The 25,591-nt window shown below is 34.6% G+C and overlaps 4 protein-coding genes across 4 annotated transcripts; 3 read left to right on the top strand and 1 right to left on the bottom strand.

Moving 5' to 3' along the window:
- Nucleotides 1-1,433: 1,433 nt before the first annotated feature.
- On the top strand, nucleotides 1,434-5,170 carry LOC111778907 (importin subunit alpha-1). Its single transcript, XM_023658910.2, has 11 exons — nucleotides 1,434-1,846; nucleotides 2,085-2,181; nucleotides 2,284-2,375; nucleotides 2,467-2,598; nucleotides 2,702-2,887; nucleotides 2,972-3,135; nucleotides 3,229-3,307; nucleotides 3,466-3,594; nucleotides 3,913-4,040; nucleotides 4,129-4,520; nucleotides 4,605-5,170. Exons 1-10 carry the CDS (start codon nucleotides 1,637-1,639, stop codon nucleotides 4,502-4,504), a joined length of 1,593 nt encoding a protein of 530 aa, XP_023514678.1. The 5' UTR covers nucleotides 1,434-1,636; the 3' UTR covers nucleotides 4,505-4,520; nucleotides 4,605-5,170.
- Nucleotides 5,171-10,635: 5,465 nt separating this feature from the next.
- On the top strand, nucleotides 10,636-11,203 carry LOC111778699 (zinc finger protein 5-like). The gene has a single exon (XM_023658672.2). It carries the CDS (start codon nucleotides 10,680-10,682, stop codon nucleotides 11,049-11,051), a length of 372 nt encoding a protein of 123 aa, XP_023514440.2. The 5' UTR covers nucleotides 10,636-10,679; the 3' UTR covers nucleotides 11,052-11,203.
- A 3,728-nt stretch (nucleotides 11,204-14,931) lies between these two features.
- LOC111778592 (uncharacterized) lies at nucleotides 14,932-19,872 on the top strand. Its single transcript, XM_023658507.2, has 6 exons — nucleotides 14,932-15,174; nucleotides 16,386-16,597; nucleotides 16,718-16,776; nucleotides 16,855-18,723; nucleotides 18,905-19,055; nucleotides 19,141-19,872. The coding sequence occupies exons 2-6, from the start codon at nucleotides 16,477-16,479 to the stop codon at nucleotides 19,755-19,757; spliced, it is 2,817 nt and encodes a 938-aa protein (XP_023514275.2). The 5' UTR covers nucleotides 14,932-15,174; nucleotides 16,386-16,476; the 3' UTR covers nucleotides 19,758-19,872.
- Nucleotides 19,873-20,036: 164 nt separating this feature from the next.
- Nucleotides 20,037-25,013, bottom strand: LOC111778593 (uncharacterized). Its single transcript, XM_023658508.2, has 3 exons — nucleotides 24,693-25,013; nucleotides 24,388-24,517; nucleotides 20,037-20,809 (listed from the first exon to the last, which is right to left on the bottom strand). Exons 1-3 carry the CDS (start codon nucleotides 24,829-24,831, stop codon nucleotides 20,173-20,175), a joined length of 906 nt encoding a protein of 301 aa, XP_023514276.2. The 5' UTR covers nucleotides 24,832-25,013; the 3' UTR covers nucleotides 20,037-20,172.
- Between the last annotated feature and the right edge of the window lie 578 nt (nucleotides 25,014-25,591).

Below are 25,591 nucleotides of genomic sequence, written 5' to 3'. Positions count from 1 at the left end.
GTTCTTGTTCTCAGCAAATTCCCTTTCTTCGACTTTTTTCTCTTTTTTTGGATGAATCATTAAATTGCACAGATTTTTGTAGCCATTGTATATAGGAATATTCCTGTGGGAGAATCAGTTATGGAATGCCCAAAAACATGCTAAATGGATAAGATTTAATAAACAAAAATTTGAGATAAATTATTCCATCAATATTACCATTTATTTGATTTGGTTTCACTTTCAAACAGGCTAACAAAAATACCAATATATTTGATTAAAAGGAAAAGAAAAAAAAGTAGAAAGTACCCAAATTATATGAACTAAATGGCTAAATTAACATTCAATAACTTAAAAAATAATCTTAATGAACTTTCATACTAATGAACTTTAAAAAATGTTCCACAATGGACTTATAATTTTTACATAAAGAGTCTAAAATATAAATTGGTATTTTTCTTCAAACATACAAATCCTAAATTTCTCGTTTATGAGGCCATGTTTTTAATGGCAGCTTAAGCTATTTAAGCCCAAAGTCCACAGATATTTGTTTTGACAATCTCATATTATGAATCGTGGGGCTAAGGCCCACATTTAAAGGATATCCGGTTTTACAGGCCCATGTTTTGAGCCCAAATGTCAAAAATAGATGGGTTAGCAGCCCACATTTTGAGCCCAATTCTCCGTTAACTGATTTAATAGGCCCAATTTGTGAGCTCAAATTCACGGGGAGCTGGTTTAACGGGACCCGTATTCTTTTTTTATATTTAAATTTATAATACCATAAAAATACTCTCTATTTTGTTATTATTTTTTAAAGAAGATAAAATTACATTAAAAAAAATAAACAATCTAAATTAAACTAATTTGTAAAATGGAGTGATATTGATTAATTTCTGTATTTTGTTAAAAAAAAAAATGTATTTAGTAATTAAAATAATTAATTATCCCGCCAAACAACTTTTTTTGTTAAGATAATTATTGATTAAAAAAAGTAAATTATTTTTATTACCGATATATTATCTACAGACTGTTTTAACCAAATATTATGAAACTTCTTAATCTAATTTCGGCTAATTAAAATTATGGTTATTTTGGAAAACAGTTTTCGAATTAAATTTATATTTTTTTAAAAAACAAATTTAAATAAATAATAAATACATTGTTATCTGCCTTTTCAGTGTGTTTTTCACGTGTCCGAATTTTTAAAAATAGGTACAGCTACATTAAAAAAAAAAAAATTAATTAATTAATTAATTAATTTATGAATTTGTAAGTTACCCTGTCTGTCACGTGCGAAGTCAAGTCCTTAGATTTTCTGCAAGGTAAAATATTGAAAAAAATATTTAAAAGCAGAAATATAGAAACAATGATAATTTAAATGGCAGTTTTGAAAAACCACATTTTTATTTAATATTATAAATAAATGTATATAAATATGTCCAAATTCTGAACCATTCCACAGCGCCTGTACTTTGAAAACAAACCAAGGTTGGGTTCTAGGATATTCAATTATTGTCGTCGCGACCATAATTAGGGTTTTTCTCCATTCCGGCGATCCCGACCATTTTTGAATTTTCTTTCAGCAATTGCCATTTCTGCTAGGGTTTTTGAATCGAGCCCTTGAAACAAGCCGAAGTTAGTCGAAGAAGAAGCCATGTCGTTGAGACCGACTGCAAGAACCGAGGTTCGTCGGAACCGTTATAAGGTCTCTGTCGATGCTGAAGAGGGCCGTCGCCGGCGAGAAGATAATATGGTGGAGATCAGGAAGAGTAAACGCGAAGAGAGCCTTCAGAAGAAGCGTAGGGAAGGCCTTCAAGCACAGCAGTTTCCTTCTGCTGTCCACACTTCCACTGTCGAGAAGAAGGTATTGTCGCATTCGATTGCTTCGATTTCAATCTCTATGTGCTTGTTTATTCTTTCGATTGTGTTGTTTTTAATGATCTCGGATCTATGGATTTTTTCTGGAGGTTTTGGCACCTGATCTTTGAATCTTGTGAACGTTTTTTAAGGGGTTATCGATTTGGATGTTGGGGGTTTTACGATTTAGGGGTTTTTGGCCTACGGCTGTGGTTATGAAGAGTTGAGTTTTACTTTGATTGCAGTTAGAGAGCCTTCCGTCTATGGTTGCGGGGGTCTGGTCTGATAATAGTAATCTTCAGCTGGAGGCAACAACTCAGTTTCGGAAATTACTTTCGATTGGTACTTTTTTGTGCATTATGTTGTATAATCTGTTTGTTTACTGTTTGTCTTCTTTTGCTGTGAAATTTTAACTTGTTTTGATTACTGTATTGTCGATTGCAGAACGAAGCCCTCCCATTGAGGAAGTGATTCAATCTGGAGTTGTTCCTCGTTTTGTAGAATTTCTTGTGAGGGAGGATTTCCCTCAACTTCAGGTTTTAGTTCACATTCTTGAACTGTACTATTGGGTTGAATTTACATTAGTTGTTCTTTTTGTACTGACTTGGATATATGTGTTGCTTGAAGTTTGAAGCTGCTTGGGCTCTCACGAACATAGCGTCTGGAACCTCGGAGCACACAAAGGTGGTTATTGATCATGGTGCAGTTCCCATTTTTGTTAAGTTACTCGCGTCTCCTAGTGATGATGTTCGAGAGCAGGTATATTTTAGAATTTAGTCAAGCTTTTTGTTCCTTTATATGATATGTGTGCTGGCTTTGGATGAAATTCGAAACTTGAATGCCATGGTTTATGATTTTGTAGGCTGTGTGGGCTTTGGGCAATGTTGCTGGAGATTCACCTACCTGCCGTGATCTTGTCCTCCGCCATGGAGCTTTGGTTCCACTTCTCTCGCAGCTGAATGAGCATGCTAAGCTTTCCATGTTGCGAAATGCTACTTGGACACTTTCGAACTTTTGCCGGGGCAAGCCACAGCCTCCATTTGACCAGGTTACGTTTTGTAATTATGGTTAAATTTTGAGATTTAGAAATTTTCTCTTGCTTATGTTTAACATTTAAATGTTTCTTTTACAGGTAAAGCCAGCTCTTCCTGCACTTGAGCGCTTAGTTCACTCGAATGACGAAGAAGTACTGACAGATGCCTGCTGGGCTCTCTCTTATCTTTCTGATGGCACGAACGATAAAATCCAAGCCGTGATTGAGGCAGGGGTGTGCGGGCGACTTGTACAGCTCCTATTGTAAGCTTATATCTTGTATATATGAGTTTAACCTGTCTAACAAATGCTCCCTTTTCATTTTTTCTTACCTTGGAAATTTGTGTGTTTCTTCAGACATCCTTCACCATCAGTTCTCATTCCTGCTCTTCGGACAGTTGGGAATATCGTGACCGGAGATGACCTTCAAACTCAGGTATGAATTAGGATTCTATACCCCTTATTGCAATTTTTAAGTCGTTTCAAGAATGCAAATTTTGAGTCATTTTTATCTCACTCTAATGATCGTGGCCTTGTTTATGATTATTTATTTGTATGTGATTTCGTCATTTGTTTTATTGTTTCTCTTATCAGTGTATCATTAGTGATGGTGCGCTTCCATGCCTTCTGAGCTTAATGACTCACAATCATAAAAAGAGCATCAAGAAAGAGGCTTGCTGGACAATATCTAACATTACTGCTGGAAACAAGGAACAAATCCAGGTAGGAGACGAATTTTTTATTTTTTTTATTCAGCAACAGCAACTGTGCTAATTGAACATAGGATGTGAGATCCCACATCGGTTGAAAAGGGGAACAAAATATTCCTTATTAGGGTGTGGAAACCTCTCCCTAGTAGACACTTTTAAAACTGTGAGGCTGACGGTGAAACGTAACGTGCCAAAGCGGTCAATATCTGCTAGCGGTGGGTTTGGGCTGATACATAGGATTTGTCAATTACTGAAGTCTCTACCGCTTGGTTATGGATTACTCGTGCCAACTTAAAAGTTAATCCTAAGATTTGTGTCGTTCATAATGCAGGCTGTCATTGATGCTGGGTTAATACCTCCGCTAGTGAATTTGCTTCAAACTGCTGAGTTTGACATAAAAAAAGAGGCTGCATGGGCAATTTCAAATGCAACATCTGGTGGTGCTCATGATCAAATTAAGTAAGTCATTTTAGAACTACAAGCTTCTTTCTCCCTGACCTTCGAGTTTTCTTCTTTGATTGACCATGCCTCCTTTCTTGCTGTATAGGTACCTTGTCACTGAAGGGTGCATCAAACCATTATGTGATCTTCTTGTATGCCCAGATCCTAGGATTGTTACGGTTTGTTTAGAAGGGTTAGAGAACATTTTGAAGGTCGGAGAAGCCGAAAAGAATTTGGGTGCCAGTGGAGACGTTAATCTATATGCACAGATGATCGACGATGCCGAGGGTTTAGAAAAGATTGAAAATCTCCAGAGTCATGACAACCATGAGATCTATGAAAAGGCTGTCAAAATTCTCGAGACATATTGGTTGGAGGAAGAGGATGAGGCCTTGGCCGCTACTGATGGTGAGGCTCAACCTGGCTTCCGCTTCGGTGGAAACGCGCTTCCAGTTCCTTCTGGTGGATTCAACTTTAGTTGAATGCTTGAAGTTTATGGTATGGTTTCCATCATTTTCATATTACTTGCATCAATTTCTGAAGGTGGAAATGACGACTTCAATTTGACCTCAACTTTTGCAGGGCTTTTGGTAATGAAAGGATAGTCGTCGTACACATGTGTTGGCTCACAAACTTAGATGTCGGGGTCGATTGGGTTCAATGTGGGTCCAATCTGGGCATCTTAAAATCGAGTTTTTAGTCCAGTCTGGTCTCGTCCAGTTTACGTTGTGTTCAAGGAGATGCTTAAGGGGGGGGGGGGGGGGGGGGGGTCAGATTCAACGACGACAGCCAAGACAATCAACGGGCAAAAGGTAGGTCGTTTTGGCGAGATGACGTTGTAGTAGCATCAGTGTTCACAAAACATCTGCATTGTTGTACCGTGTAATAATGATGTGCCCAACTGAGCAGTATTATGGTTGCACCATAAGCACATTTGATTTGTACTTAGTTGGGATATGGGTCTCTGGTAGCTGCTGGGTGTTCTTTTGTTTTACTTCTCATTTTGGCATCTCGAGTCTGTTATATTTTTTTTTTTTTCTTCACCATATTAGGTCATTCGTCATTGTTGTTTTATTATTGGCAATTGCTTCGGAGTTGGTATTTGTTTTGAGTTATCGAGTGAATATAGTATTTTTATTATTAATCTATCCTTTTTGGTTTGTTTTATTAAATTTATGAAAACGGTTGGTGTTTCATGTTCTTTTACTTCAACATTCTACGTAGTTTTGGAAGCATCTCTAGAGAATTTTTCTTTTAGGTGCTTAAAATTTACTGTTTAACTTCCAAATAATAATAGTAATTATAATTTACTGTTTAACTTCCAAATAATAATAGTAATTATAATTTACTGTTCAGCCAATTTTCACTTTCAAATAATGACCCCCAAATGAGACGCTGAGTTAACGTTTTGTGTCCAGAGATACATGGGCCCACACGATTCGAGATGCAGGCCCATAGCATACGGCTGGCCCACTGTTTAGTGGGTTGTTATTCGGCCATCGGTTCTTTTTAACCCTCTAGGCCTACTTCAAAATCTTATCTTATACTAGGTGTTGAAAATATTTATTATTATTATTAATATATTTTTTTTATTTATGTTTAAAATATATTTATATTAAATAGGGCGGAGACGGGAAACAGAATATAATCCGTCCTTGGCTTCATTTATTTAACCGGAAAAAAAATGTTTCCCACTTTCTCACCTATTCTCTGTCTAGGCGGAGACGATGGTATAATGAACATTTTTCGTTTAAATAATTTAAATTTTAAGTTTGGAAAAATTGAGAATTTATAAGATAATTAAAATAGAAATAGATGGAGAGATAGGGAAATTGAAACTTGAAAATCCTTTATTATTGGCTACACGACATCCACTCATTTGGACGTTTTTATATATTACACAATCATTTTCTAGAAAAGATTATTACAAAAAAAAAAAAAAAAAAAAAAAAAAACATTTATTAATTTCTAATAGTTCATTGAATCCTTCTGGATGCCAAGTTTTAATAATTATTAAACAGGATTCAATAATAATTTAAATATATAATTAATAAATATATGTCAAATATCAAATAATTAAGGTGAAAAACTACCGCATCATTTAAAAAAGAAAACTATACATCTCTCAATATTTAAAAAAATGTTTACATAATTAATAAAAAAATTTTTGACAAATTATACAATTAATAACATTATATTTGCTTAATTCTAAATTTTTATGTTGTCATCAATTATAAACTTTTTTGCAAAATCGAATTTTCATACCAAAAAAACGGGGAAAAAGTTCTATTTTTTACAACGAATGGATAAAAAATTTCAAGTCTGATCGTATGACGTCCCTACCAAACTCCGTCCAGAAATTTGAAAATTAATTATTATTTCCTTTAATTTGGCCAACCCAAAAGTGTTTTTTATGGAGAGAAATTTGGTATTACAAGATATCCATTCAAATATAAAAGTGAATGAATGAGAGTGTTTGACTTTGCCATCTAAGAAATAAACAATTGGTAAAGGAAAGGGGAAGGGGCCATGGGGCTTTGGCTTTGGGCATAATAGTGAATCACTTTTAATGGTAATAAAATTAGTGGACCATTTTTTTCTTATTGATGTGTTTGTGTTGCCAATCTATTTCTATGTTAATTAATTAATTTTTAGATTTGGGAGGCACAATTAATTTAATTTTCATATAATTTTAGTCCCAAAAAAAATTCTAATTAAAATATGTATATTAAATCCCTGAATTTTTATTTTTTTTAAGATTCATAAATTTAAAATAAAAAATTGATAGTCTAATATTTTATTAGACCATTTTGTATTTAATAAATTAGTTATTATTTATTTTTTTTTTTTTTGAAAAAGAAATGATAAGTATGTGTTTGAGATTTCATAAAAATAAAAATAAAAATAAAAATAAAAATAAAAATAAAAAATTTGGAGACTTATTTAACCAATAATTCAATATGTTATCAACAAATACAACTACCTTTGTATTGCTTAGGTAAGAACCAATAAAGATGTGATTGTGATAGTGATAAAGCCCATATTTTAGCAAAGTTTGAATGAATATCTTTTTCTTCTTCAATAAAAAAACACATCATTTTCACCTCCCAACTCGTACTCTCTCTCTCTCCCTCTCGGTTCCACTCAGATCTCACATCAATTAGAGAGAAAAGATCTCATATCGATTGAGAGGGAAACGAGTGCTAGCAAGAACGCTGAGCTTTAGAGAGTTTGGATTTTGAGATCTCACATTGGTTGAAGAGGGAACGAAACATTCTTTACAAGAGTGTGAAAACATGTTACTAGTGATAGCTTTTTAGAAATCTCGAGGGGAAAACAGGAAAGTAAAAGCTTAAATAGGACAATACCCGCTTCATATGCACAATTCCACTCAATTTCTCTCTCTCTCTCATATGCACAATTCCACTCAACTTCTCTTTCTCTCTCAACCTTATCTGAAGAACAAAATTAAAACCATACAACTTTAAAAGCATCCTTAATCCTATGGTCTTGTTAGAAGGATATGAAATGTGTGACATGTTTTGTTTTGTCGTGTTTAAGGGCTTCAACAACACAAAGCTCCAAGACAAAGTGGCTGGTTGGATTATTGGCACTAAATTCCCTTATTTTATGGGGGTTACTATATACAAAAATGAAGCATTTTCCACCAATATTGCTCCAAAACAGAACCCATGTTCCACCAAAACTTCCAATTTCAAAGCTTTCCCCTCATTTTTGCTTTCCAACATTACATGTGGTAATCATTACCCACCTTCCTTTCCACGTTCAAACTTCGGTTTACAACATCGATCGCATGAACGTGCTTAAATAAGAGAGATGAACGAAGAGCGGAAGAGGGACCTGCCCGAATAGGGTGAGGAATGAAGAAGGTGTTGAAGATTATTGAGAGGGAGCTTCCACATTGGGCGCATAAAAAGATAGAAGATCAGGCAGTTTTCGGGCTTTTCGGGCCCAGTATTAGAATATCAAGACTTGCTAGCGGTCTTCCAGTATCTGAGAAAGAAAAAGAATCTGACTGGCTGTCCTTGCTTTTTGAAGTGATTACCGGGGGTGTTGGGATCTGATTATCTTTTCCAAGAACTTCCTTATCAGGAAAGACTGACGCATCTCTTGTTTGAGGCTAACCACTAAGACAATCTTTCGCTGGAAGCGAACCGTTAGCTAGCTTAAGTCAGAGCTAATAGAAAGAAAGACGAATCTCCGAATCTGGGGCTAAATTAGGAATTTCATTTAGTCTTAGAAAGTGATCTGAAGCAGGAGTTGATTTCACGGCGGAAGATCATAGGTTTATAAGCGAAGAATACTATCTTCATTGGTACGAGACATTTTGAGAAAACTCAAAGGAAAGTTCCGAGAGCTTTACCATAGATAGAAAATTTCCTCAAGATAAGTGAAACTTCTTTTTTTATTCAAACAAATAAACATTCAATAGTGGACGGTAGAAATTTTTGTTGTTTGGATAGTTTTATTTCAATAAGAAGTTTCTAAACATTCCTCCACTCAATGACGAGACGAGGGTCGACCGACTTTAATTTTTGAGAAAATTCAGATAAATGGATGTTCGAAATGTCCAAATGAGACACATGGGTCAATTCCAAAATGATGTGTCTGAGCAAGCCAAGATAGGTGATGTGTCCCAAGACATAGGACAACATCACGATGCATGAGTCATGCCATTGGGAATCGAGATGACAATGAGATGCGACGTTATTGCGTCACAAACGATTGAACATGCACGTGGAAGCGACGTATGTGGTCGAACAAGTTTGGATTCGGTACAAGCAATGTTCGGTTGGTGAAAACAAACCTCACCTAAGGCCCGAAAAGGTCACGAGTCGGGCAAAAAATGTATATGAGGCTTGAGTTTTCCAGAACGTGTGAAAATCCGGACGCACGACTAAGAGAGAGAAAGATAGAGAGAGAAGGGAGATAAGATGTGCATGTGGTTTGTATAGAGAACACATAAGAAAAGGTGGGTGTTTGGTTGAAGTTGTACCAAATTCCACAAAAACAAGAGAAGAAGGGAATGAATGAATTGAAATTAGAGAGCATACAGTGAAATCGCGGTGCGGGAGACAAGGTCGTGGTCGAGGCGCGTACGAGGGGAGGGGGAGGGGGAGGGGGCGGGGGCATCCAAACCTCAAAGCCTTTGCCTTTGCCCCTCGCATTTCAATTGCCAATGCCATCGCCCAACCACCTCTCGGCCTAGCCGACAATCGCTTTCCTTTTAGTCCGTTGTCGTTTTGATTTAACCCTTCCACTTTCCTCCTCCTTTCACATTTTATTATGATGCATACCCTAAAATTATTACATCTAAATTATTGTTACTTAGTTGATATATTTGAAATTCCTATCCACATTCTTTTATATGTTTGTGGTCGACATTATTTTGCTCAGACCCATAGCTAAGACATATATTTCTTTCTTCAAAATTAAGAGTCGATCATTTACTTACATAATTGTTGAATTTAAGAAAAAACACTTTTTATATTAATTTTTCTTAAATTAAAAATGAGTATTTATGAGGCTCCATTTTAATGATTTATTATTATTATTTTATAAATAAATAATAAATAATAAATAATAAATAAAAAAAAGTAGGATGCAGGTAATTGGAGAAATGGATATGGTTGAAATATGAGTAAAGACGTAGAAGCTATAAGAAGATGATGATGGAAATAATTTAGTAAGTAAAAGTTTTGGTATGGGGAGACCCCTCTCAAAATAGAACACGAAACCATTGGACAACACATGATAAATTAAAGTGTGTGATTTTATAAATTGATGTTGCTTGCCTTGAAAGGACATCCTCTAAAATACTAAATGGAATTTTGGCTTTCTTACTCCAAGTACCTATGCAACCAATCAAATTACACCTTACGTCTTTATTTTTTTTTCCAATAAAATATTATATTCTCCGTCTTTTTTGAAATATTTTGTTTCTCTCTCCAACCGATGTAAGATCTCACAATCCACTTTTCTTGGGAGCTCAATGTCCTCGTGGCACACTGCTTGGTGTCTAGCTTTGATACCATTTGTAAGAGCCTAGCCCAAGCTCACGGCTAGTAGATATTGTTCTCTTTGAGATTTCCCTTTCAGAATTCCTCCCAAGATTTGAAAGCGCGTCTACTAAGGAGAAACTCTCACACCCATAGAAGGAATGTTTCGTTCCCCTCTTCAATCGACGTAAGATCTCACAATCCACTATTTGGGAGTCTATATAATTCATTGTCTCTATATTTAAAATAAATAAATAAAAGTCTCTCATAATTTATTGATATTCTTGCTGTATTGCACAAATATTTAGGATTAATTATTTATAATTATTATTAATATTATTACTTGAAGACAAGAAATAATTACTTATTAATAATTGTAACATTTTAATTTATTTAGTCCAAACTTTGACATTTTGGTGGACTAATGTTTAATTTAGTGAGTCATACTTTAAATTAAAATATAATAAAAATGTAATTTTTTGGAGGCATTTATTTAATTAATATTTTATTGGAGAAACAATTAAAAGAGGCACACGAGGATTGAAGGGGTCCAAGTTGTTGTATGTGTCTATAAATACATGGTCCACCAATGAAAAGAAACCATTTCACAATATTTGATCGCTACAAATTAAGTGAGATGAAGCTGTTTGGTTTTTCAGTGACGGCTAGTGATCAAGCCACCATGGGTGCGCCATGCGCGAACCTCAACAAGGACGATAAGCGATTCGAGTGCCAATTCTGTGGCCGTGAGTTCGCCAATTCTCAAGCTCTCGGCGGCCACCAGAACGCCCACAAGCGCGAGCGCCAGCTCGCCAAACAACTCCGTTTCGATCCCAATAAACACCCTCGTTTTTTCACTTCCACGCCGCCGCCCTCCGCCACCGTCATCTGGTCCAGATCTGGTGGTGCTCCGCCGTCTGCTGGTGGTGGTGGTGGTGGTGAAGTGAATGGTGAAAATGGCGTTGATCTCCACCTCAGTCTCGCGCCATCCTCAAGGATCTTCTGTTAAGTTGAGAAATGTTTTCCTTTTCTTTTTTTCTTCTTTTTTTTTTTTAATATATTTGAGCAATTTTCTTCGTTGAAGAATTGTGTCAAATGGAAAATTGGGAGGGAGAAAGTGTTTGGTTTAAGGAATACAAATTTTCTCACCACTTACCTGTCCATCCCAGCTGGATATACGTAACAGGTCAAAACAGACAATATCTAAAAGACATGTTTTAAAATCGTGAAGCTGACAATAATACGTAATGGATCAAAACAGACAATATCTACTAATAGTTAGTTTGAGCTGTATATGAGTCAAACACCATAGTATGCTAGCAGTTGATTCTAAGATGTTAAATTCATAAAGTTGATGGCTATATGTAACACGTCCTACTGGCATGAGCATTTCTTACGAGGGTGTGAAAACCTCTCCCTAATAAGCATGTTTTAAAATCGTTTTAAAATCGGGTCTCAAAACATGAGTTTATAAGTTCGCATTCTCTACGAGCCTAACCTAATAAAGATGGGAACAAAAAATTTCGTTTTTTTAAAGCGCAATATGCTATCGTGTTTCTACTTCGAGTTTTTTTTTTTTTTTTTAAGAAAATAAAATATAAATATAGATATTTGTTGTCATAAGGTAAATGTTGGTACTGTTCACATAGTGCGCTTGAAAACACTATTCATGAGCAGTCATTCAACATCCATAAGTGAAGGGCCCTGTCCATCACTTCCTACGTTTTTTTTCCCGTTAAAAAAAATATCTTCATTTTTTAATTCAATATTTAAATTAAAAATTATAATAAGATCAAAATTAACCAAACTATAATAATAAAGATGTGACAAATAAAACATATCATAAAATGACATTTGGATACATTTTACCCCCACAGTTAATCTTGTATTTAAGGTAAGTAAAAGTTAATCTCAAATTGGAAGGTTATTATTTTAAAAGAAAGTTGTTGGGCTTAAGCCCAAAATGAATATATATATAAGGATATTTTTAGGTACTGAATTAAGCTTTTATTAGTTAAAACTTGGCCCTATAATTTCTGTGATTTTATTATGACCAAATCGTTAAGAGTGCCCAAAATGTTAGCCGAATTTGAAGGGTTTCCCTTATCAAAAAACCAATTTTCAAATAACCTCAATTTGATTTTCCTTCTCTCGCGAGCTTCCAATGGCAGCCAGAGGGAACAGAGAGAGAGGAGGTCAGTTAAAATCACCGTGTCGGTCAGATACGTATATAGACACTGAGAATCAACAGCAGTTTCCGGCCGCCCAGACGGCGGCGGGAAATAGACACAGCCATTTACACGGTGGTTCGACGTTTTCCAAAGGCGGCTCCGATGAATCGGAGGTGAAAAGGCAAAAAAGGATAGCGAAGTATAAGGCTTACGCTGTAGAAAGCAAATTCAAGGCGTCGATTAGGAGTGGGATTCGGTGGGTAAAAATCAAGTGTGGTGACCTTCTTCGTCGTTGATATTTCATCAATTTATTTCAAAATTTATTTACTTTCTTTCCTTCTTAATTTCTTATTCTCGTGTAAATTAGTTCAAAAAAAAAAAATTAATTTAGTCATAATTAGGTTAACAATTTAAAACTTTCAACTTTACAGACTTAAATATTGAGCTATTTCGAACCGATGCTAATAAAGTCGTAAATATTTATATTATAATATGGTCAAGAGAAATCCGTGACCCATTGTCCCATTGTGTAGTGAAGCCTCCAAGTTATTTAAATGCAAAAATCTGAGGCTAAAAAGGAGGATCTAAACACGACCTTAGCAACAGATAGAACTTTAGCCTCTATTATTGTCTGCATATACTCTTCATTTATTTACAAAATTAATTCCAATAATGCCATCCAAGCTTTGTCTTACTCATAAGCATTAATCATTTTTTTTTTAAATAATAAACTTATCAATTAAATACTAATTTAGCTGACCAACATTAGTTTATATTGGTTGGATGATGAAAGTCTCATCATGCTCTCTTCATTGATACGGGTCTTTTGGGAAGTCCAAAACAAAACCACGAGAGCTTATGCTTAAAGTGGACAATTTCATACCATTGTGGAGAGTCGTGTTCATCTAACATGGTATTAGAGTCATGTCATAAACTTAGTTGTGCCAATAGATTGGTAAATCCTCAAATGTCAAATAAATGACAACAAAAGAAAAAGGAGTCAAGGAGGCAGTCAGCAATGACTAAGACCCCAAAGGAGTCGAGGATTAAAAGGGGAGGCCCTGAACTTAGACTCCAAAGGAGTCGAGGATTAAAAGGGGAGGCCCTGAACTTAGACTCCAAAGGAGTCGAGGATTAAAAGGGGAGGCCTTAAACTTAGTCGTGTCAATAGATTGGTAAATCCTCGAATAAAAGACTCCAAAAGAAAAAGAAGTTAAGCCTTTTCGAAGGCAGTCAGCAATGACTAAGACTCCAAAGGATTAAAAGGGGAGGCCCTGAACTTAGACTCACTTAGTCGTGTCAATAGATTAGTAAATCCTCGAATAAAAGACTCCAAAAGAAAAAGAAGTCAAGCCTTTTCGAAGGCAGTCAACAATGACTAAGACTCCAAAGAAGTCGAGCCTCGATTAAGGGGAGACGTACTTTGTTCAAGGGGAGGTGTTGGACAAAGTCCCACATCGGTTAATTTAGGGAATAATCATGAATTTATAATCAAAGAATACTCTCTCTATTGGAAAATTTATAATCAGTTCAAGGGGAGGTGTTGGACAAAGTCCCACATCGGTTAATTTAGGGAATAATCATGAATTTATAATCAAAGAATACTCTCTATTGGAAAATTTATAATCAAAAGAGATTATAATCAAAGAATACTCTTTCGTGAGGTATTTTGGGGGAGCTCAAGCATGAGAGCTTATACTCAAAGACAATATATATCATTGGAGAGTGTGTTAGATCTAACAATATCAATTAAATATTAATTCGAAAGATAAACATAGAAAATATTAAAAAAAAAATATATATATATATATATATATATATAGATATATATATATATATAAGTATCTATATTGCGAAAAATATTTGGGCTGAAATTGTTTTCAATGAAAACTGACGTTTGGCCTTACGGATGATATTTGTTATTTGATAACGGCTTACCTACTAAAAGGTTAGTTGGTATAAAGAATAGATGGACCAACAAAAATTATAATTAGTTATTTATTTTTTTTAAATGTAATAATTTTTAATTAGAAAATTTAAATGAATTCGTGGGGTCAGGAATCTCAATATTTATCTTTTTCCCTTTTACAATTTTTTAAAGCAATTTTTGTTATTAGTTTATTAATTATATTATTTAATAAAATAATTTAAATTAATTAAGTTTGGCTTTATGTTAAAATTAATCATTATTTAGAAAGTGAAATCTAAGATTTTATATGAATTTTTCTTTTTTAATTTATTTGTACAATAATATCGATTTACTTTCGCATTTTGCGATGCCAAGCAAAAGTAAGGGATGCTAAAGCAGAGAAAAGTATTTGTTTTCACTTTGAGGCACGAAAATTTGTGTGCTTTCTAGTTCTTCATGTGACACGTAGCTATTTTGGGGTTGGGCTTAGACACTAAAGCATTCACGAACTGCCACGTCACTAATCGTAGCGACCGTTATCCGGTTGAGGCGGTGATTTTATCATTGCCATTGATCACCAATGAATGGATTCCAGCGTTTTGAATTTGAAATCTGTAATCTCTCTCTCTACGGTCTAAACAGACGTTACAAAACTCTTTCGATTCTTTAAAAATAAATAAATAAATAAAAACTTTTGAATTTATATTTTTTTTTTAAAAATAAATTTAGTTTTTGAAATTCCTTCAAGAAAAAAAAAACAAAAACAAATAATAACGTTCTCATTTTATCCAAACTCATTACTTCGCAGACCCACTTCCTCTGTGAGTCTGTAGTAACAATTAAGAGAGCCATAGCCAATTCTCTCTCTCTCTCTCTCTCTCTCTCTCTCTCTCCATCTCTCGCTCTCGAGACTGTGGCCGATTAGTCTCCATTTTATCCTTTTACGAAATCTCTGTGATCGTAATCGATTGAGGTGCATTTCTAGGAGAAAGAAAACGGTACAGCTTGAAGAAGAGCGCAACGGTTTACTGATTTCACGATTTCTTTCTAAGGTTTGGTTCTGAAATCTTCTTGTTTAATTTTTGGACTGTAGATTCTCATTGTTTGATTTATGTAATTCTGCTCTATTTTGGTGTAAGTCTGTGAACAAAATTAAGAAACTAGAAGGTTTAGTCGATTGATTCACTTGTTCGTTGTTTACCTTGAGTTTGTTGAATCGATGTTAACTTCCTGTTTGTTGTCTGCGTTCCTACTTTTCTATTTAAACTGTTTGGACTGTAGATTCTCATTGTTTGATTTATGTAATTCTGCTCTATTTTGGTGTAAGTCTGTGAATAAAATTAGGAAACTAGAAGGTTTAGTCGATTGATTCACTTGTTCGTTGTTTACCTTGAGTTTGTTGAATCGATGTTAACTTCCTGTTTGTTCTCTGCGTTCCTTCTTTTGTGTTTAAACTGTTTGGACTGTTTAGTTTCTTTGGAAGTTGTAGGTATAGGAAGTTTAAAATGATCGATCGATGTTAGTTCCATCAAATAGGATTGAGAATCTGAGAGTTTGTGGTTTAGATGAGATGTTATCATTGCGTATACATCGACGAATGCAATAGACAACAAGCATTTCTAGGAGAAAGAAAGAGATATCAGCCAGAAGATGAGCGCAATGCTTCGCTGATCTTGCACTTTATTTTTAGGTTTGGCTTCGAAATCTTCTTGATTAATTTTTGGATTCTAGGATCTCATTGTTTGATTTCTTCGATTCCGCTCTATCGTAGGTTAATTTTGTAAACAGGAAACCGAATTTAGAAGGCTTATTCGACAAGTCTCTCGTTTTGTTGTTTACTTTACCTTGAGTTCTGTCGGTGGCTTTCTATTCGTTCTCTGCGTTCCTTCGTTTTCATTTTAGTTTTACGAACGCTTTAATTCCTTTGAAAACTGTAGTGAGACGAAGTCTATGTCAGTTCCGTCAATTTCGGATTTAGAATTAGTGCATATTGTGGTTAAGTTGAGATGTTACACTTATCATTACGTCTGCATCAATCGATGCTTTATATTCCATCATAACAACCATATATCAAGAAAAACGAGGCACCTTAAACTCCCGATTTGTCTCATCTTTGACTTTGTTTTCGTCCATTTGTTCGTGGATTATTTGAAAAGCTTAGCCTAATGAAATTCTCGATTCAGTTCAATTTTGACAGTTGATGGACTAAATTGCAAATTTTCATCTGCTAAATCATTGAGAAATAAACTGCTTGTAAATGCAGATGGATCGGTGGACTGAACCGTGTATACTATGCCCTATCTAGTTTCTTTTCCCCAAATGTGCTGAATTGACCTCTGTTTTCATAAAAGAAAATGGGAGTTGAGAAAGACGGTTCGAAAAATGGAGGAAGTTATGGTGGTGGATTTTTCCACTTGTTTGATTGGACTGCTAAATCTCGAAAGAGATTGTTCTCCAGCAAACCGGATGTACAAGGTACGATATCATTTTTTCAACTGTAAATTATGCAGGAAGCCTTTTCATCTCGTGCTTGTGTTATCACACTGTTGTATGTATTATGTTGTCTTTGAACTACATTTTTGCTTCTCTCCACAGAGCGTTCTAAACAAGGGAATAGAAGTGCTGGAAACTCGCCCTTGACACAGGCTCATCTGGTGAGTGGAACAACATTTGTACATCGATTTCTTTTCCATCTGTCTGGATTTATGATTGATTCTTGTAAATATTTCCAGATAGGTTTGGATGAATGTGGAACAGGGCGAAGTATTAAAGGAAGCAGTGATTATAGTTGTTCTTCATCTGTGACGGAGGATGAAGGATGCGGAGTTAAGGTCCCTGGGGTAGTTGCTAGGCTTATGGGATTGGATTCCTTACCGTCATCCCATTTTTCAGATACCTACTTTACCCCATCATTTGATACTCAATCTCTTCAAGAAGCTCCCAGCGAGAGGGGAAGTTTCAATTACCGTCATGACTGCCCAATCATGTTCTCTGGTAATTTGCTTGATCAGGTTGATGACCGTGCAGCTGCTCCGTCTAGGAAACCTTCAGAAACAAAGCCTCAGAAGATTCTTAGCAGGCCGATAGAAAAGTTCCAAACAGAAATTCTTCCTCCTAAATCAGCCAAATCAATTCCAATTACTCACCATAAGCTTCTGTCCCCTATTAAGAGTCCTGCTTTCATTCCGACTAAGAATGCTGCTCACATAATGGAAGCTGCTGCAAGAATAATAGATTCTGTACCTCCAGCTACTACCAAAAGTAAAATTTCATCGATTGGATCTTCTTCAGCAGCACCCTTGAAGTTGCAAGCTCCAAAAGAAAAAATAGATATATCACAAAAAATTCCTCTAGTTAGGTCCTCTTCAGTTAGCTTGAAGGCCAAAGAATTAAAAGAGAAAGCAGAGTCCTCTCATAAATCAGCCAGGTTTCTTGAAACTTCTAGAAAGCCTTTGGAATCAAATGCCTCCAGGCTTTTGAAGGGACAGTCTATGAACAAAAGCTGGGATGGATCTCAAGATTCATCATCATTCAAGGTTTTACCTGATGTGGAATATAGTTCCTCCAAGAACAAAGGAAAATCCATATCACTTGCAATACAAGCAAAAGTTAATGTACAAAGAAGAGAAAATGTGAATACCCATAGCCATAGAAATTTTACTGGCCAGAAACAACAGAATGAGGGGGGGAAGTCAAGCCAGCCCTTAAAGACACAGACAAGCTCTCAGAAAAATCTGCACGTACAATCCTCTGTCTGCAATGCTTCTAATAACCATCCTCTCAAGCAGAATAACCAGAGACAAAACTGCCATGTTGACAGGGTAAAATTACCATCAAAGAAACCAATTTCCAACACTGAGGGAAAGAAATTACTTAGTGAAAATCTTTCTTTTAGACATCGAAGAAATGCAGGAAGAGTTGTCGTCGGTTCAAAAGCTGGTGCCAGAAAGACAGGCTTGGAAATCTCCGACAGGGAAAAGGTAGACTTGCATTCTAATGCAAAAAATCTTCCTAGGAAGAAACGGTCAATCGATAGGGATCAACGCTTTGATAAGAAACAAGCCAGGGATGATATGTTAACTGACAAAATCCAGATGTCAATTCATTCAAATTCAAACAATATTGCCGACAGTTCTTCTAGTAGTTTGGCTCAAGATTGCAGAAAAAAGGGGACAGACATTGTTTCTTTTACATTTACTGCCCCACTTACAAGGAAGGTGCCTGGATCTGATACCTATGGTCACATTGAATCAAAACTTAGAGGGCCGCATGGATCAGACAGTTTGAAGTCATCCTCAATAGAGTGCAATATAATTGGAGAAAATGCCTTGAGTGCACTTTTAGAGCAGAAGTTAAGAGAACTAATTGATAAGGTTGAGTCCTCCTCCCCTAGCATCGAATCTATCACTAGAGGATCTGAGAGTTCTTGTTTATCGACTTCTGATCATCTTTCACCCTCTCTTGATACGCTCGATATGTTGTCCACAAAGTTGAATGAGACGATCCAGCAAAGTTCGGTTTGCAGCAAGCAATCTGGTCTATATAGTTTTGATTATTCTTCTACTGATTCTTCGTTACAAGGATTAAAGCAAGAATTCCCGGTATGTGAACTTTGCCCTCAACTTTTTGAATTTTTCATGCATTTTTCTGCATTTTTTTTTTTTCTGCATCACAACATGTTGTATTACCTGCATTGTCCATTTTAGTGCTTCGATGGGTCTTACTTAAAATGTCCTTTACATGATTGAGAACATATGTGTATTCCCAACATCGTTTTTTCAGTTAGTTCATAGGATTGAAGAATGTAGCAGTAATAGTATTGATGCTGATGCTGAGATGTTGCTCAAAGTTCGACATCTGAGTCCCGTCTCGATTCTTGAACATTCGTTTTCATCTGAAAGCTGTGACTCATCAGATAGTAACAGCAGAGAAGGTAGATGATTTTGTCGTACTAAGCAGAAATTACTCCTTGTTGCGCAATGCATATGACATGACTAAACTGTCTTTCAATTTAACAGGAAACAAGTTTTGTTCATCAATCCAAGGCCAAGATGTTATTGAACCCGATACAGAGTTGCTTGATTCTGCATCATCCTTAACCAACGAAGCTCCAACAAGTAAGTTCAGTTCATCAATCTCGAAATGTACTACAGGACGTACCGTGTGGGAACTAGAATACATAAAGGACATACTCTGTGATGTGGAGTTGATGTTCAACGATTATGTATTGGGACGCTCCCATGAAGTCATAAACCCTTATCTATTCAATATATTAGAGAATCAAAACAAAGGATCGGAGCAAAGGGTTAGACGGAAGGCATTATTTGATTGCGTTTGTGAATGTTTGGACTTGAGATGTAGACAGTACGTAGGCGGAGGGTATAAAATGTGGGGAAAAGGATTGGGAGTATTGGGAAGAAAGGAACAGTTAGGCAAAGAGATTTGGAAGGAGATTTCAGAGTGGAGCGGAATGGGGGATTGCATGGTGGATGAATTAGTTGACAACGACATGAGTTGCTGGCATGGAAGATGGTTGGACTTTGAAGTTGACGCTTTCACAATCGGAGTCGAACTCGAATCTCAAATTCTTGATTCTTTAGTTGAAGAAGTGCTTGGTGATATCGCCATTCCTTAAAAGAAGCCATCCAACCATATTTTCCAGGTATTCTTTCGGCCCCTAAATTTAATCGTATCTTGAAATGTTTCTTGTTTGGAATTCAAATTATTATATTGTCATTATTGTGCTCGAATGTGAATTTCGCTAAGTCACTTACAAAAAAAAAACTCTTTAACAACACACGCACAATAGGATTGTAGAGCACAGGACCCTATCCTGAACCATTAGGCGTCATTTAATAGTCTTTTTTTTGGTGTCTTTTTAGTTAGGGAGGGGGAGATACCGTAGGGCTGAAAATTATTGAGAATGGGCTTTTTCTTTTTCTTCGGCTTCAAGTTTTAGATGAATTATAATCTACTAGCCTTAGTCACTGGCCTTATTACAGTAAATTTTAGAGAGATTACCTATAGGAATAAAAATATTGGGCAACATTTCAAAGACATTCTTCTCCTTTCCCATTGGTATTCGCCCAATAAAACCAAGATGATGGTTCTTTGAAATTCTGGCCTAAGACCCCCCCGTCATCTTCCCAGTTCCAATTGAGCCATTCGCTGTTGAAATTGGAATTGATTGATGAAGCCCACGCAGAAGAAGAGTAGTACAACTCCTCGCTCTCTATATTTGAACTCCAAACACTATTTTCTCTCTCGTCGATACCTTTTATTGTTTCATCGATCAATTCATTTGATCCCAGTTCCCAAGTTTCCTTTTCCTCTACTTTTGGATCCATCATAGCTGCGTTACTGGTTTCTTTCTTTTCCTCCTCATCGCTTTTACTTGGTTCCTTCTCCGCACCTTCCAATCGAGATGTGCTTCCTGCGTCGAGAAGTGCTACTTTTGCTATGGAATTAGATTGGGAACTTTCACGTGGGGTAGTTTGTTTCTTGTTCTTTTTTAGTATGGCTGATTTTTTTGGTCGGCCTGGGGTGCTTCTCTTTGAAAGATCGGCGCTTTCAGGAGCATCTTTTTTGCCGGTGGGACTGTAAATTTTCTTACTCAAACGAGAATTCCAGTAGTTTTTTATTTCGTTATCTGTTCGCCCGGGTAAATGTCCAGCAATAAGAGACCACCTTCAAGAACAATACATAATTGGAAATTGGTATTGGAAATAAGGGGCAAGGGTATGTCTTCTAATTTTAAAATAATGGGTAAATTACAAATTTGATTATGGTTTGGAGAAAGTTAGAACTTAATCCTTATGATTTTTTAAAGCGTTTTCTTACTTGGATGCTAGAAACTACTAATAGAGAGTATATTGCAAAACCAAATTTATGATGCTTTATTAAACAGAGATTCTAACCTGTATGAACTAAATTTAATACTTTTTTTTCAAATCATATAGACTACATTATATAAGTAGAGAAGGTAGATATAGGGAGAAAAGTTTGAGGGTTTTTATTATTCAAAAAGTTGGAGGGGAAAAGCAGTAGAGGGAATTTTATTCTAGGGAAAGAAAAGTTGGGCAGTAATGAGATGAGAGAACTTTGGGAGAGAACATTTTTAAAATGCAAACAATGATATTATTGAATTAACAACCCCCCTACTTTCAAAAAAATGTGAGCCAAGAAAAACGTACTAATGAAATTTTTTTTTTATAAAATGACAAACCAAAGGAAAAAAACGCAATAAAGTTTGAGAAAAAGTTTGTTTGATTCGAAATAAGGCAAAACATAGAAAACGACAGATTCAAGATGGTGCTCCAAATATTGTAATCATTTTCGATAGTCCTAAAAAAAATTAGCTGCCGAGATACCTACACATGCGTCTATCAATTTACGCATAGTCACACCAGTTTACTAATAATTAGCATTCAATAATTTCTGAAAACACTCTAATATGACCTCTAATGTTAATTTGATGTTAATATGCAATTAAAGAATAATTTTTAGTTTAATAATTGTTAGTGTGTAATAATTATTCCCAAGTTGATAAAACTATGAATACTCCTTTCCACTACAAACAGACTACCATACATACATAAACACCGAGAAAATGGTATTATATAAATTTAATTTTAAAAATCTAAAAATTAGAAGAGAAATAAATAGTTATGTTATAAATTAAAATTTTAAAATCTAAAAATTAGAAGAGAAATAAATAGTAATGAAGGGTACCTTCTAGGTTTCGCCATGTAACTGAAACACCAATCATCAACACTATGTGATAATATATTATAACGGTGAATAATAATAACTAACTAAATCAAGGGGCCACTATGCGGTATGGTAACTTGCATTTAATACTATGCAGTATGGCCAAAATGAATTAAAATAAAATAAAGTAAAATAAATGGCAGTGTGGTAACTTACATTTAATACTAAGATTTCTAGATCATTTACTCATCTAACTAAAACAAGGGGCCACTATGGTTTAATGGGCTGGCTTCCATGAATGAACTATGCACGTGGAAGATTGAAATAATACTAAAACAACCAATAATTACTAAAATAGAAAATTTTAAATTAAAATATAAAAACTCGGAAAATTGAAATAATACTAAAAAACCAACAATTATTAAAAGAGAAAATTAAAATTAAAAACCTGTAATGACGCTTTTGTTTATTTAAAGGAGAATGATAAGACACGTCAGTGGAAAGAGAATGAAAGCGATGTGTCCTTTCCAACGTCAGTCCCGTGAGGACAACAGAAAAGGGGAATTGAAATGGCACTACATGGACAGTGCGTTACGCGTGGTCGTGCCTCTTTAAAATAATTATTTTATTATCTTTGTTAATATTTCAGACAATTATTATCAAAGTGTAACGTATCTCCAATTATACCGAGACAATCTTCTCATTTTAGTCACTTTTAAATAGCCAAACTTATTCCATTTTTTAAAAACCTTAAAATTAATATATTCTAAATAAGTTTCAAGTTAATTTTTTTTTATTAAATTCAGCAAAATAATAATATTAATAATAATAATAATCTCTTTTCAACGAAAGAGATATTGAAATATATTTCAAAAGTTCAGAAAAGAAGCACAGAAAATCTAAATTTATAAAATAAAAAAAATTAATAATATATTAATATGAAGATTTACTAAATGAATAAGAAGTAAATTTCAAGAAAAACTATAAATTAAAATAAAAACAAGTTACGAAGCAAAATAGTATTCTGACCAATAGAAAACAAAAATTAACAGGCAAAAACTCCTTTTTTTTTTAGAGAGAATAATTTCATTATAATAACTAATAAGTTGTGGTGGATACCTAAAATATATTCATTTTAAAATTTTATTAAAATAAAAATTAATCATAAAAAAAATGCTAGACACTAATTTTAAGACTTATTAAAAGAATAAAAACTAAATTTCAAACACTTGAAAGCCTAGAGCCTCAAATAACTCAAGTTACAAACAAAATAGTATTCCAACACAGAAACAAAATTATCAAGCAAAAGCTTATTTTTAGAAAGAATAATTTCATTTAAACCAATAACAAAATTAACATTCCGTGTTCTTAACATTTTTCTTTTTTGTCTATTTCCTTTTCTTTTCTGTTGTTAATTTTGACTAGAATTCTTCAATACTATGTGTTAGTCATTAATCTGGATTTAGTATACATAAAAATATTATGAAATCACAATGATAAAGAAAAAAGTAATAAATAAAAAGTTCAAATGTGCTCAAAGAAAAGGATTGTGACGATCAAGAAGAGAACGATGTGGACAAGAATAAAAAGCGAAGTCAGTTGGAGAAGCATCAAATGAAATTAAAAGGAAAAAAAAAGACGAAAAAAGGATTGTGATGATCAACAAGAGAACGATGTGGACAAGAACACAAAGCCGAAGTCAGTTTGAGAAGCTTCAAATGAAATTAAAAGGAAAAAAAATATACGAAAAAAGGATTGTGATGATCAACAAGAGAACGATGCGGACAAGAACACAAAGCCGAAGTCAGTTGGATAAGCATCAAATGAAATTAAAAGGAAAAAAAAAAGATGAAAAAAAGGATTGTGATGATCAAGAAGAGAACGACGTGGACTAGAACACAGAGCCGAAGTCACGAGGAGAAGCATCAAATGAAATTAAAAGGAAAAGAAAAGACGAAAAAAGGATTGTGATGATCAAGAAGAGAACGATGTGGACAAGAACACAAAGCCGAAGTCAGTTGGAGAAGCATCAAATGAAATTAAAAGGAAAAAGAAAAAGGCGAGAAAATCAGAAAAGGAGAAAAAATAAAATAAAAATAAAAGTTCGAACGTGCCAAACAGAAAATCATTATGAGGATGAGGAAAAGAATGATGTAGACAAGAACAGCACAGCAGGAGTCAATTGTGGAGCTTAAAATGAAAATTACAAGAGGAAAAGAAATAAAATCACAAAAGAAGAGAATACAAAAATAAATAAATAAATTAAAATTTCAAATGTGCTATAAAATGATTGTGATGATCAAGCAGAAGAAGAGAATAACAAAACACGAGGTCAGTTGTGAAGCTTCAAATGGTGATTTACTCATACAAATTGCGTTTATTTGAGATTATATACTCCGATTAAACTTTATTATCGAGGAGTAAAACTATGTTAGAAATTAAAGTGGAAAACTATGTTTGAAATCAAGGTGTAAAAATATGTTTGAAAACTGCAATGCTTCCTCGCAATCAATCTTAATTGTGAGAAGAAAAAAAAAAAGGAGAGAGAAACGAACCGATTGCCGAAAGTCGTGTGCAATTTGAGAATAGTTTCATCTTCTTGTTGAGTGATATTCCCTCTCTTCAAATCCGCTCTCAAGTAATTAATCCATCGCAACCTGCAACTCTTTCCACATCTCAACAGTCCTAAATGTTCACACACACACACACATATTCAGGACCAATTCGTAATCATAGACAGAACCAGAAGAAGCCAAATCAATTCAAAATCTCAGACAGAACCAGAAGAATCGCAGTACTTAATCGCACAAAAAAAAAAAAAAAAAAAAAAAAACAAATATCAAATCGAAATCAATCTCACCAGCATTCTTCGGCAACAATCTCCACGAACCTTCTCCGTTCGCTTCGATATACTTCCTCAGTTTATTGTCTTCCACCGCCGTCCAGCGGCCTCTTCTCAGCCCTTCCTTCTCACAGCACGGTGTTCTCCCCATCCTCATGAACAGACACTTGCCTGAAAGAGATCAGTTGAATTATCTCTCAACGCCTTATATAGACTCGCACATCTTCCTTCACAACCTGCTTTGTGAATGGAAGATCACTCTCTCTCTCTAAATTCTCTCTCTAAAATAGTGGAAATGCTCGTGAATGGCATAGGGAGCAGTACCACAGTACATAAGCCTACGACTATGGGCCTATTCTATATTATATAAGGCAGTTATAATGAAGCTAAGAGAGCCTAAAATTGAAAAGAGCTTGTAAAATGTCATTTTTGCCCTTTGGAATTTGATTTAATTCCAATTTGACATTGAAGATCCCTCCACGTCAACTTCAAATTATATTTTTAAATTTTCTTTTCAAATTATAAAATCGTTTATTTTAAGCTTAGGAATTGAATATTAGTGGACGTATCAATATTTCACATATTTATTAGTTTGACTTCAAACAGATGAATCATCATAAACAAAATGTAACCTAATATGAATATAATACTACCATAAGTATTTTAATTCATTTAAAATGTATAAAATATTTACTTATATATCAAAAAAAATTTAAAGATTTTTCAAAAAAGAAATAAAAAAATACTATTAATATATGTAATCTCATATATATGGTCGTTGAATCGGCATACTACTTATAAGATCGAAGATTATTTTCAATCCACAAACTTCATTTTTTATTATTTATTATTAATTGTTGCATCATTTAAACTTATTGTTCATCCCCTGCATAATATATATTAATAATTCTTATACT

The sequence above is a fragment of the Cucurbita pepo genome, chromosome 17 (genome assembly GCF_057944985.1).
Source record: "Cucurbita pepo subsp. pepo isolate OVF chromosome 17, ASM5794498v1, whole genome shotgun sequence".
NCBI classification, from domain to species: Eukaryota; Viridiplantae; Streptophyta; class Magnoliopsida; order Cucurbitales; family Cucurbitaceae; genus Cucurbita; species Cucurbita pepo.
This window is presented reverse-complemented; position numbering and strand designations above follow the sequence as displayed.